The 14,297-nt window shown below is 40.5% G+C and overlaps 1 protein-coding gene across 2 annotated transcripts in view; it reads right to left on the minus strand.

Annotated features, from left to right (window-relative positions):
- SMARCAD1 (SWI/SNF-related, matrix-associated actin-dependent regulator of chromatin, subfamily a, containing DEAD/H box 1) overlaps positions 1 to 14,297 on the minus strand; it is a 59,703-nt gene that overhangs the window by 30,244 nt on the left and 15,162 nt on the right. For both annotated transcript variants that reach the window (XM_029076713.2, XM_029076712.2), the window contains exons 5-8: positions 13,192 to 13,258; positions 4,899 to 4,999; positions 3,521 to 3,622; positions 2,187 to 2,271 (exon numbers count right to left, since the gene is read on the minus strand). In XM_029076713.2, the coding sequence (XP_028932546.1) occupies positions 2,187 to 2,271; positions 3,521 to 3,622; positions 4,899 to 4,999; positions 13,192 to 13,258 (355 nt within the window). The remainder of the gene's footprint in view (positions 1 to 2,186; positions 2,272 to 3,520; positions 3,623 to 4,898; positions 5,000 to 13,191; positions 13,259 to 14,297) is intronic.

Raw genomic sequence — 14,297 nt, forward strand, 5'->3', positions numbered from 1 at the left:
TCACAGTGAAGCACTTTATCCCCTGCAAAAGAAAAATTCTTTTCTCAGCTCCATTTTTGAGCATTCTAGCTTCATTACAACCCTTACCCCACAGCCTGCATACAAAGGAATTATTTAATTAGGAAAGTACTAGTTCTGTGAAAGCAGAGTGTTTGCTGTGAGCAACCAAGGGTTTGGGGAGCTCTGGATCTCTTTGTTTTTGCCTCTCTGTGTCCCAGTGTGTTTGTCCACTTGTGTGTGCTACAAATGTTGTGTGTTTCCATTTGAGTTTGTATATCAAAAAGCTTGTCTGTTAGTGTGAGTCTGTAAGGCTGTGTGTATAGAAAGGGACTTCTTTAGTGTCTAACATTTTTTCTTTCCTTTTGTACTTATAGTTTCTTTTGCATGTGCTGGAAGGCTCAGCTGTTGGAAGCAGTGGAAGCAGAGAGCTGTGAAACTGGATACAAGAAGTGCTGGAAGCAGATTGTGCTGGGGCTGTAGGGAAGGAGGCCTGCAGTAGTCTATATTCAATCAATCAACAAATCAATCAGTTGTATTTACTGAATGTTTACTGTGTGCAGAGCCCTGTATTAAGCATTTGGGAAAGTTCAATACAGTGGAGTCGGCAGACACAAATCCTGCCCAGAGCTTACAGTCTTAAGGGGGAGAAATGTTCCGAAGAATTTCACTTTCATATTTTTAGAGAAGTAGGGTGACCAAGGGGAAGGAGCCTGGGCCTGGGAGTCAGAGGACCTGGGTTCTACTTCCGGCTCTGCCATTTGCCTGTTGTGTGCATTGGGCAAGTCACTTGCACTTCTCTGTGCCTCTTTTCTCATCAATCAATCAATCAATCAATCGTATGCATTGAGCACTGACTGTGTGCAGAGTGCTGTACTACACGCTTGGGGGAGTATAATACATTACAGAGCTGGCAGACAGGCTCCCTGCCCACAACAAGCTGTGAGCTCCATATGGGAAAGGGACCGTGTCTGACCTGATTATCTTGTACCTACCTCAGCGCTTAGTACAATCCTCGGCACAGAGTAAGCCCTTAACAAATGTCACCATTATCATTAGCCTATACTTTAGCCACTTTCCTGGCCAGACTTTTCTGGAATCCTGGTCTTTTTGTCACCGTTGTAACTTGAGGATTATTTACAGATGGCACAAATGTTAACAGTCACCCACAGGTACTACTTCATAGTGAATGCCTCATGAGATTAGCTTTTCCCAATCCCCTAACCTCTTCCTGCTTGTACATTTCACAATAGAAGCAAGGATCGTGTCTTTCAGGCAGGACCCTCACTGTGAGCCAAGTACTGTAACTCCAACTGTAAACTACTCCAAGACTAGACTGACTGTGTCGCCTTCAGCTTTGTCCATACTTTCCACTGCAGCTGGTGGCTGAGGGAATTGGAGTTCAGGGGCAAGTCAAAGCATTTCCCTGAGTCCGCGAAAGCTGAAAGTGGATGAAAGGGGCAGTGCAGCTTTACTGACGACCATGAGCAACTGGATCGAGCCACGAGTCAATTAGGAGGGGCTGACAAGAATGCAATTTCTCAGAAAAAAAAAGCCCTGGGGGGCTGTAGCTCATTCTAGAGTTCTCAGTTGTTTTGTGCTGAACTGTGACAAAAAGCTTAGGCATAGAATTTTTCCAGTACCAGCGCGCCAGAGAGTCATACTATCAGCTCTGTTAAAAGACACAAAGAGAATCTGTCTATTCCATACAGACATAGTTATTGGAAACTCAGACCCTCCTATGTGCCCAACACAATTTGGGAACATAATCATTAATATACCGAGTGAATCTGGAGAAATATCACAGAGAGCTTGCTGCTGCCACTTCACCCTCCAATATCTCAATGAGCCTGAGGGAGAATCTTTCAATTTTAGGCAATTGTCATTATGCAGAAAGTCAACGGGCTCTGGGCCCACTTTGAGCATGGGGCCAAATGTGCATCCCTGGTGCCCACTTGCTGAAGGCCCATTCACTGGCCCAGCTTTGGAAATGGCCATCAGGCTGATAAAATTTGGATGGACAGCTAATTTTGGGGGAAATCTATTATAACGCCTCACACAAGAACGAATTTCATGTTTATTCCTATCCAGTGATTTTTCTTCAGGAGTAGTTTTCTCACTTGTTTGCATTTCAAATTGTATTTACGGAATCAATAATACACAGAATGCTATAAAGGATGCATTTTTACCTTCTGGATCTTCTGCAAATACTCTTAGTGATTCCAAGGCTTCATTAAACATCCAATCATGTTCCTTGAGTACATCCCTTAGTTCCTAGAAGTGTTAAAAGCATGGGCACTTTCATAACTAAATGCAACTCAGATTTGGCACCCTTAAGAATGTCACAACTTTAAGTGATTTATTATCTAAACGCTTAAAGAACAAGCATGTGTAAAACAGTTCAGCTGCTGAGTCTGTTCACATCTTTCAAATACATTATTTTGGCCATAAAAATGGTAACCAGCCACCATCATCCTGAACAGGTGCATAATGATGATGCATTTAATAGCACTAAGTATCAGTAGCTTAATGGTATACTGTACTAAGTCTGGGAGGCATTCTTTCCATTTTAAGCACTGCTTTCTCACTTCAGCTAGTTTTCTTATAAGTCCTGGGCCTAGGCTAAATTTCCACAAATCACCTATATAGAGCATTAGCACAGACATCTGTTCTTTGCTCAGGTTGGGAAGATACTTCTTTCTTTGTCTTTCTGGCTTCTCTACGTTGTTTATCCCAAGTGTTTTCTCTGCCGTTAACCTTTCCTTTCGAAGAGTCAACTACACTGGGTTTTCCTCTCCATTCTATCACTCACTTCCTCTCTCATGAACATCTTTTACGATCCTCTTCTGAATTGCTCTTTTCTATTTTTTTCTCTCTCACCTTCCCTCCTCCACCAATGCTTTTACAATTGCTTTGCTGCATTTCCTTGCAGCCTCTATGGGCCCCCTCCCCCAATAGCTAGCACCATAAAGGAGGTTGTGGCTGTAATTTTAGAAGGGTTCTTAATACTGTTTGTCATAAATCAGGGAGTGCCTGTACCCGATTTAATATCAGCTTGCAGATTGCATAATGTATTCAAAATACGCTTCATCCAAGATATAACATATGCATGTAACTTTATGTGGTGTCTAATTTAAATGGAAAATTCTACATCTGATTTATGTGTTAATCCTTGATAGTCAGAAAAATAAAATGTGCCATCCAAGCCTCATTTAATATCTGCATTACATTTATTTATATATTGGGGTGACCTACAGTTTTATGTTTTAAGTAGTGTCCTTGAAAATACTAACTGCTTTTAGTAATTTCATAGTTCTTTTAACAATGTTTTTCATGCAGTAAATAATACATGCAGATTAATTTATTTTTTAATCTTCAGGACATAAATTGCATATATAGTGATTGATTACTGCCGAGCTATTTTTACTCAAGACACTTTTTCCCTAAACAAAATTTTCAGTTGCAAACTTTATCCATTTATTTTTTTGTTGAGCTCCTAAAATTTTCTTGGAGCACCACTCACCTCTTTGTCCAAGTTTGGAAATTCATTTTGCAGTTTCAGTACTATAGCTTCCTGCTTTTCCCATTCATCTTCTGATCCAGCAGAATCAATGGATGCGTCTAGCTGGTTTAGAAGAAGGGATGGCAGTTACTTGAGAACTCAGGACATGAGAATCTCAAAAATTACAAGTATAAAAATCAATAAAAGTTTTCTTTGCTCAGCTGAATATATTATTTTAAGTGATAAAAGCAATCAGAAGGCCTAAATTTTATTTCCAAAAATGTATCATTCCCTCATCTACATAAGGTTCAAAAATTTACACTGAAAGCAAATTTAAATTAGTATGTTATGCAGGTAGATAGAGTGCATCTCCAACTCAGTTAACTCTCAATTATCCCCGATAATGGTTGTCAGGATATCATGGATTAATGAAAATTATTAGAAGATGAAAACCTCACCCCGACTCAGTTTAGCCTGTAGTTTCAACCTCCGGCCACCAATCTGACCTTTTGTTCAGTGCTCCTACCAAGCCACCCACAAATGCAGTTATTGAAGAATACTGATATGGTCAAGAAACAGGGAGCAGGAGCAGGATATGAAAAGAAGTAAGGACTTGGATAATCCATAAATTAAATGCATCCAAATAACTGAGAACTGAAAAATAGCTAGTGAGAATTCATTTGGTTAAATAGTGTTGAGCTGAGGGAAAAACCCTTAAACGTGCAAACATATAAATTTATGATAATTCAGTAAAACATTTCTGGTTCCAGCATACTAAATCCTGGCAGGCGCTATTATAAAATATGGGGAAAATGGGAGGAAGCTGCCTTTCTCAATACTATGAATGAAACTAACAAGTTAGTTTCAGCACAATTTTTTTGAATCCCATATAGCCAAGTTTGGTTTGTTTCTCCAAATTAACTGTAAAAGACTAGCCTAACTTTAACAACAAAACCACTGAGAAGCAGCGTGACCTAGTAGTAAGAGCACGGGCCTGGGAGTCCAAGGACCTGGATTCTGATTCCTGTTCTGCCACTTGTCTGTTGTGTGACCTCAGGCAAATTACTTAACTTCTCCATGTTCAGTTATCTCATCTGTAAAATGGGGATTAAGACTGTGAGCCCCATGTAGGACAAGGACTATGTCCAATCTGATATCTTGTATCTATACCAGTGCTTAATACACTGGATGGCACGTAATAAGCGCTTAACAAATGCCAGGAAAAATCAAAAACAAAAAAACACCCCACTACTTCTGTTTTCTCCCTAATAAGATCTGGAAGGAAGACACATATTTAATCAGATAATTCAGCTGGATTCTCTGATTGAATATATTTTGACATACAGTAGGTTATTGTATCATGTATTTTCAAAGGTCCGAAAGGTAAAGTAGAGCTTACAGGATTGACTCTTTTCTTTTTTATAATTTGCTCATCATTGGTGTCATCATCTTGGGAGCTATCCTCAGAAGATGAATCTAATTTTCTTTTTCGAGGTGCAGCTTTATGAAACAGAAATGACAATATTAAAACCTTTTCAACGACACAGCAAAATTGAACATAAAATATATATCCCATCATCTTAGAAAGACATTAGTTTCTGTTAAGCATCTAAAATTAAAACATAACAACATTCAATTTTCAACTACTTTAACAGCTTAAGGGAGCCTATACAATCAATCAGAATGCATACATATTCATACAACAATTAAAGTTGTGACAGCGGCACCTAGAGATGCTGGAAGCAAAAGTTATATTTGATACACCATTCGGCCACATTGCAGCATGGGTCAGGAACGTTCTGGGAAGGGGTGGGGAGTGCTGCTACCCAGGAAATGGCAGTAGGGCTGCCATTAATATCATATTAATGTCTGCCTCCCTCTCTAGTCTGCATGCTAGAACATGCACGGAACATGTCCGCTAATTTTGTTGTACTGTGCTCTCCCAGGTGCTTTGAACAGTGTTCTGCACATAGTAAGCATTCAATATGAGTAATATACTCGGTCAGTATAATTGAGTAGGGCCCCCTCTAGAAGACTTTGAAATGTGTGTATATTCATACAGCTTAAACCAATACACAGCTCACCAATGATCTGTGAAAGTAGCAAACTCAACTGAGGGAGGCAGAAAGATACTGAGAGAAAAATATTAAAAAATCAAATCCAACCGGCTGCCCTTTATGGCTGAAAATTCATAGCCAGTGCCACTCTAGTGGCCCATTTAACCTACATTCTGTCACTGACAATGGCAGCACAGAACCTGGTAAGAATAGAAAAGATTTCCTCTTTTACGTTCATTCTAATGTTGGGAATGCATCATCTCACTTCTTCAATTTTTCTCTCTTTAAAGGCTTTTTGTGATCCCGTTAGTTCACACAGACGTGTAGGCTCTCTCAACCCTTCTAATATCTCTAACTTTTTCTTCTAATAATCTAGTATGGGCATCTCATACATGCATTTATCTAAATCCTTCTGGAATATATAAATTATTCTGGGATTTAAGACAATCTTAGATTGTTCGTGGAAGTGGCATAAGAGGTCAGAACAGAGATACCACCCTGCTACACTCAGCTCCAAAAGTAAAAAAACAATAACATTATGTAAAACATAACCAAACTTCACATGTGGATAATATAACAAGGGCTTTGAAGGAAGAATGAAAGAAACGATATCAACTAGCTCTGACTTTCAGTTCCCAGTAACTCTGAAGTACTTACCAAGGAAACAGAAATGCACTTCTCAAATTCCTTTTATTAAGTAAAGCATTCCTAATCCTCTGCATAAGTTTACCAAATTGCCCTCGCTATAGAAATAAAAATGTTATTTCAGGATATACATAGAATGGTCCTTTCTGTTAAGGATGACACAAGTGATGCCAAACAATCAATCAACCAGTTGTGTTACTGAGTGGGTAATGTGCTTAGAACTCACTTTGGGGGGACAACAGAATGTGCAGAAATGACCTCAGGCCTAAAATAGCTTACAATCTAACGGGGAGATACTGAAATAATTTACAGATAGGAATAAGGAAAAATGCACTTGAATACGAATTAGTACAAAATTAACAGGTATGCATTAACACTCGATATGTAAATGTGGCCAAAAAGATTAACGTTTGTACAGCATTCTCACCTACACTGCATACACAAAGATTGTCCTTTGCTAAATGGCTAAACTTTCTATTTTCAGGGCTGGAGGCTATTTTCAAGCCTGCTCAATATCTCAATTGCTTTGCATAAAAACGACTCAGCTGCCTCTAACTCCTAAGGGACATAACTCAAGTTGATTCTTTACTGCAAGATGTTTCCTCCGACCTGTGCCTTTCCACTTCTATGTCCTCCCATACCAGTCAGTCTTCATCTATTCACCACCTCCCCTCCTTCTCTCCTCCCAGCCTCACACCTGGCTCTTTCACCTTTCCCCTAAGATTCTTCCACATCTACCTACCAGGATTAGGGTATATGGAATTTTTTACCCCTGACCAGGGTTCCACTTGTAACTGTTCTGGTATGAGTGCAGGAGAGTTGACCCAATAAGCAGAGAAAAGCAGAGAGTCAATCAGATGCTCTCAGAAGCTACCAAGGGATGTGTCTCCCTCCAAGGCCAAGCACCTTCTGGCCCTTTCTTTGCTGATCTTACCTGAGCAAGAAAGTGTGCAAAACCCATTTTAGGTTTTAGGGCAATGGTAATCTACCGCTACATCTGGGAACTGACTTCTGCTCAATCAGAGATCTGAGGTGGCAATCAGACAAGTTTACACACAAGTTACTGGGTAGGTTTTGTAGCCAATAATGGACATAAGAGAGCCACCTTAATCATTCTCCTGTGAAACCTGATTGAAACTGACAGCAGCTCAACAAGAACCGTACCCTACACGCAGCACGGAATTTGAAATGTGTGTATCGTTACAGTTTACCAACCCACTACTCACCAGTGATTTGGGAAACTTACAAACTCAGCTTTGGGAGGCAGAGAGATACTGAGAAAAATTTAAAAAACAATCAACAGAGAAGCCACTAGAGCTCAGGCAAAAGTAGAGAACAAAAGTACTTTTATTTTAAAGATGAATGGAGCTAATATTAAAGGTAGATAGAAAACAAACTTAAGATACATAGGAGCACTAGTTGATTCACGTCTTCATAACAACATCAATGAAGCCTGGGAGTCAGATGGCCTGGGTTCTAATCCTGGCTCTGCCCCTTGTCTGCTGTGTGACCTTGGTCAAGTCACTTAACTTCTTTTTGCCTGAGTTACCTTATCTGTATAAAATGGGGATTCAACACTTAGTCTCCCTCTTACTTAGACAGTGAGCCCTGTGTGGGACAGGAACTGTGTTGGCCTGTGTCTGACCTAATAATCTTGTATCTACTCCAGAGCCTAGTACAGTGCTTGGGAAATAAAAAGATAATCAGGTTGGACACAGTCCACATTCCTCATAGGGCTCACAGTTTAAGTAAGAGGGAGAAAAGGTACTGAATACCCATTTTCCAGATGAAAGATAATAGAGTGGTATTGACTATTTCTAAATTTTAATGACCAATAGAATTTCTGGACTCCTAGGCCAGAATCACATAACTTATTGGTTATTCACCTACTCCAGATATGTAAAAATCATGCCTTGTTATAGGGATGGCAAGTCAGCAAAATGAAGTAGGGTGTTGTGGGGCTAGGGAGAGCATTTTTTTAAAAAATGGCACCTGTTTTGCTCTTACTCTGTGCCAGATACTGTTCTGAGAACTGGTGAAGATACAAGCTAATAAGGTTGGACACAATCAAAGTTCCACGTGGGGCTTACAGTCTTAATCCTCATTGTACTAATAAATGAAGCACGGAGAAGTTAAGTGACTTGCTCAAGGTCACACAGTAGACAGAGCTTGTTGTGGCCAGGGAAGATGTCTGTTGTGTTGTATTCTCCCCAGTGCTTAGTACGGAGTTCTGCACACAGTAAGTGCTCAGTATATTTGACTGATTGATGTGGAGGGGTGGGGATTAGAACCCAGGTCCTCTGGCTCCCCAGCCCATGCTCTTTCCATTAGACACCGCTGCTTCTCATCAAATTGCTTTCCAGTGAACTGTGGGGGATGATGGGCAAGATAAGAAAGGTGGGATTATTTTCTTTTCTGTTATTTTGAAGTGATTAGGCACTGCAAACATTTTCTTTCCTTTTCCCTTTCTCTTTTCTGAGGTGTGCACACTTGTATAACTTGGCGAGGAGGAGGGAAGGGGATGCTCGAGTCAACAGCTGCTCAATTAGCACCCCTCCCTTGTCTTTATTGACAGCTAGATGGAAGGAGCGGAAGGAACAGAGGGGGTAGGACAAAGCATTCACACACAGTTACCATGTGGCCATCTGTTTTCTTAAATGCACTCTGAAACTAGCAAGTGAAACAAATCAGTTTGTCCATGCCAGCCCAGCTAAATCAATGCAAAAATGGGGGGGGGGGGGCGGGGCGATGACTTTACAATCAGATCCTCTATTTGGAAACATTTCCAATAATGCTATAGATAAATCAATGGTATTTATTCAGTGCTAACTCTACATGTAGAGCACTGTACTAAGTGGTTGGGAGAATACAATACTACAGAATTATCAGGCACATTCCCTGCCCATAATGAGCTTGCAGTCTAGAGGGATATATTTCTTGGGCCAATTTGAGCCTGGTATTCTGGTAGAGGAGTCTTCCCTCAACTATTGCAAGAGGAAAGATGGTAGTTCTCCCTTCTCCATCCCTTCCCAGCTGATTTTCACAACTGGGGTCACACTATTCAATCATTCAATCAATCAGTGGTATTTATTGAACACTTACTCTGTGCAGAAAACTGTAACACTTGAGTTTTTTTTTTACACCCACCGTCTCCACTTCCTATCCTCCAATTCTCTCCTAGATTCTGCCTCCAATCTGGTTTCCACCCCTTCCACTCCACAGAAAAGCCCTCTAAGGTAACCAGCAAATTTCTTCTCGCCAAATCTGACAGCCTCTACTCCATCCTAATCCTCTTAGACCTCACAGCTGTCTCTGTCCCTGTAGACTGCCCCCTTCTCCTTGAAATTTTATCCAACCTTAGACTAACACTGTCCTCTCTTGGTTCTCCTCCGACCTTTCTGATGGCCCTTTCTCCATCTCTTTCGTTGGCTCCACCTCTGCCTTCCACCCTCTGACAATAGAGGTCCCTCAAGGCTCAGTTCTAGGTTCCCTCCTATCTCCCTCTACACTCACTTCCTTGGAGAATCCTTTGCTCCCATGGCTTCAATTACCATCTCTATAGAGATGATTCCCAAATCTATTTCTCCAGGGCTGACCTCTCTCCTTCCTGCAATTTCACATTTCCTCCTGCCTACAGGGCATACTACTGGATGTCCCGCTGATGCCTCAAATTAAATACACCAAAAACTGAGCTCCTTATCTTCCCACCACTGTAGGGCCTGTAACCTTGGTGTTAAACTCGACTCATCTTCCTCATTCTACCCACATATTCAAACTCCCACCATATCTTGTCAGTTCTACTTTCACAACATTGCTAAAATCTGCCCTTTACTCTCCATCCAAACTGTTGCCATTCTGATCCAAGCACTTATCCTAACCCACCTCCACTACTGCACTTGCCTCCTCGCTGACCCCCTGCTCCAATCCATACTTTATTTTTCTGCACAGATCATTTATCAATAAAAATGTTCAGTCCATGTTTCCTCTCTCCTCAGGAACCCTCCAATGGCTGCCCAACCACCTCCACATCAAACAGAAACTCCTTAACATTGGCTTTAAAACACTCAGCTGCCCCGTCCTACCTCACCTCACTACTCTCCTACTAGAGATCAGCCCACACACTCTGCTCCTCTAGAGCCAGCTTACTCACCGTGCTCCGATCTCATCTATCTCGCTACTGACCTCTTTCCCACTTCCTCTCCCTAGCCTGGCACTCCCTCCCCATCCATATATGCCAGACCACCAATCTCTCCACCTTCAAAGTATTATTAAGGCCACTTCTCCAAGAGGCCTTTCCCAACTAAGCCCTCGCTTCCCCAGCTCACTCTCCTGTCTCTGTCCATACACTTGGATCTGTGACCTCTACTCACTTGATATTTGCCCCAGCCCCAACCCCACAGCACTTATGAACACATCTTTAAATTCTATATTATACATTACTTATTTATTCATATTAATGTCTGTCTCCCCCTCTAAACTCTAAGCTTGTAACAGGAAAGGAATGTGTCTGCTAAATCTGTTGTTCTGGACTCCCCCAAGAGCTTAATACAGTGCTTTGCACAGAGAGAACACCCAATATATACGATTGATCGATATCCCCCAACCTGGGGAGTGGGGGAACCTCCCCGATTCACCATTCCCAAATTAAAAGAACTGCCTGGTCCAGAGCTTTCCAAGTCATCTCCTGAGGACATCTCTACTCCTGTGCGGTTACCACCAAGAGGCCAAAGAGTTCGGGATGCCAAAACTTACAGCCTGGACAGAAGAGTCCCAATATTTTGTGAGTCCATGCTGGCAACAAATCAATGATAGTACTTTGTCACCCTAACACCACAGTACATCAGATTGCAAAGACTACCTGGAGAAGAACCTTCCAAGAATTTTCCCTATCCCTATTTTACAGATATTTCATGTTCACGGATGCTTTTTCCCATTAAAGGAAAACTTCCAGTATTGAAATGTAAGCACGAGTGTTAACTGTGACCTAAAGCAATTTCAGAAAGAGGCAAACTCGACACTAAGTCTTAGAGTAAAAATGTCTAATAATTAATAATACCACTGCTTCCTAATTTAAAGTATAATGAATTTTCTGGATCATAATTACAATTTTTTTTCCTTTTTATTTAATCCTTTACACTAACTGTGAACTATTTTATTTACAAGTACTAGTCTACAACTGCAAAATGGTAATTTTATGCCATCCTATAACTACAAAATACTTTGAACTATGAGCCCATTGTCAGAAGCACCATCATTAGAGCACTCTGAAATAAGCTTGCTTATTAATTTCTTGTAATATCCTTCTGCTGAACTACATGTCAAAGAAATCAATTATATCTATCCCCTTTTCCCAATCTGCTACATCCTCTTTTTAAAAATTAAGAAAAAATATGTTGAGGCAAGAAAGCAGATGTTCTATGATATGTCTATGTCTAAAAACGTGCCTTAAGTCAGATGATTTATGCCATTACACCTAGACATGCTTACTCTTGCCTAAATCCCTTAAACAGGGGCAACAGCTGTAATTTTTGTCAATAAAGAATTCTGCTGCCTAAAACACCTGCTTTAAACAGGCTTAATAGATAACGCCTAGGACCCTAATATTTTGACAAACATAAAATGGCTGAAAGGCATAATCTGTGTTCAACAAATCAACCTTGGAAGGTTCAAAGTGAATATTATAGTATAAAACTTTCAACTAGGGGACAAAGCTGCATAAAAAAATCTTGCATATTACTGATTACAACAACAAAAGCAAGAAGCCGATAGCTTACTTGAAGACTGGTATTTGGCAAGATATATCGTATTTAGCATCTCTATTTGACTCATTTTCCAAATGATCCAAACTAACCTAATAAATTCCCTACCAAACAGACCCATCATAATGTAAAGGTTAAGTAACTGGGTCATATCAAAAATCCAGATGCAATCCATTTTTTCCAAATTCAGTAAGGAGGCAGTTTATCCCACCTATGGCAAGTTGCATTAATGATGCCAAAAAGAAGTGCAGAAATGGATTTGTGCATTGGCGAATACAGTGATGCTACTTAACAAAGGCTTTCAAAAATCTACCTCACTATAAAATCAGAAATTTCATACTAAACTTTATAAGAATATTTCAAGCACCTCCTATGGGAGACATATGGCTTCACTAAGTAAAAAGAGAGGCACTGCTCATGATGCAACCGGGTTATATGTTCCTTGAAAATGCAGTTGTATTGTGGGATGCATTTTCCTATAGGTGTTTTTTTTTGTATAGGTCTGTAACCTGAATAAAGTTTTCATCCGAAAATATTCACTCCAATTTCTTGAAAACTGATGCAAGATTTCTTAATTTCCTAATTTTAGCTGGAGGGGAAGCCAAAACTTCTTCATCTGTTCCGGCCTCTTGGAGCGATGCACCAGATTATCTGAGTCTAATGTGGTCCTTCACAGACGATTCTGTTGTGTAAGATTCTATTAACTTGTTTACATTAGCACCATCATCCACTGCTAAATTAAACTGCCTTAGTTCAAGAAATTCATTCTCCGATCAGTGGGATTTAGAGAAGCAGCCCGGTCTAAGGGATCAGAACTGGTCTGGAAGTCAGAGGACTTGGGTTCTAATTCCAGCTCTGACACTTGCCGGCTCTGTGACCTAAGGCAAGTCACTTACCTTCTCTGTGCTTCAGTTCCCTCATTTGCAAAATGGGAATTCAATACCCATTCTTCCTCCTACTTAGCCCATGAGTGCCATGTGGTTTCTGATTAACATGTACCTACCCCAGTGCTTAGAACAGTTCTTGGTGCATAGGAAGTGCTTCAAAAATACCACAATAATTATCATCATCATCATCATCATTGCCGTCATCAAGTTCTCATGGAAGGAAAAGATGGCTATAAAACTTATTCAAATTTTAAAAATATTTAACAAAAAGACAAGAGAGTTCACATTTTTTAGGGAAAGGTTACCTCCTCCACTGCCCAATTACTACTACGAGTCCAACCTACCTTCCTCATTAAACACCATCAGAGCGGCAGCTATTGCTCCATCCATTGTACTTGTTGATTCAATCACCTAACGGGAAGAGATTGGAAGAAGTTAATGGCAGAAAAATCACGACCCGCCATTGGCCCCTAACACGCACCAACCTATGATGCTGAGGGAGTTTTGAGATATTATAATCATAGTGAGGCAGTGCTAAAACTTCAGAGAGCTATTAAAGTACACTGCCTAATTACAGGTAAATTGATTATTCTACACTCAGTCTTAAAAGTAGACCTCTTCCCAGTCCCACAACACTTATGCACAAAGCACGTCTACTCCACTCCCCTGGTCCGAACCTGTACACTGAAGCTCCTTTTGGGCAGCAATCAGGCCAGGCCTACCAACTCTACTGTATGGTACTTTCTCAAATGCTTAGTACAGTGCTCTGCACACGGCTCAATAAATGCCTTTGACTGATTCCCTCAATATTGATTGGGGGGAATGCAGATCGATTTCATTTCTTTCCACAAATTTAGACAAACAAAAATGAAAGAGCCCATTCCAAACCTCCCCCATATTTAGCACTACCACCCTTAATAACTCACCTACCTATCACACTTCCAAAATGAAGTTTCTTCCATGGAATCATGCATATTTTCTTGGGGTTTTAGCTTTAAAAACACAATTTCTGATTAAAGCCACAGGCTCCCCGGATTTTAGGCTTCAAGGCCCTCCACCAACTGGCTGCTTCTTATCTAACAATCCTCTCTGCTCTCTCTTTTGCAAGGAAGCCTGATTACTGCCTCCCCACACATGACTTTCCAGCTTCCTAGTCAACAGAAACAACATTTTCAATAAACTTTCTGAGAAAAAATTTACGGCTTGGGAGAGAGAAACAGATGCAAGACACACGTTCCCTGCCATCAAGATAGTCTAGAGGATTTTACGATTTAATCCAATCTATTGTATTATATTCTCAATCCATCTCCTTATTAGACCAACCGGCCCCATCTTGAAAACTGCATTGTACTGGGAAGCCAATATTCCCTGACAAAATCTCAGGACTAACCATAATCTGAATGGTCATTCTGCATATACAAAAAAGTTCACACCACTACTCAGGTTAAAT

Source organism: Ornithorhynchus anatinus, chromosome 12 (genome assembly GCF_004115215.2).
Source record: "Ornithorhynchus anatinus isolate Pmale09 chromosome 12, mOrnAna1.pri.v4, whole genome shotgun sequence".
In the NCBI taxonomy this organism is placed as follows: Eukaryota; Metazoa; Chordata; class Mammalia; order Monotremata; family Ornithorhynchidae; genus Ornithorhynchus; species Ornithorhynchus anatinus.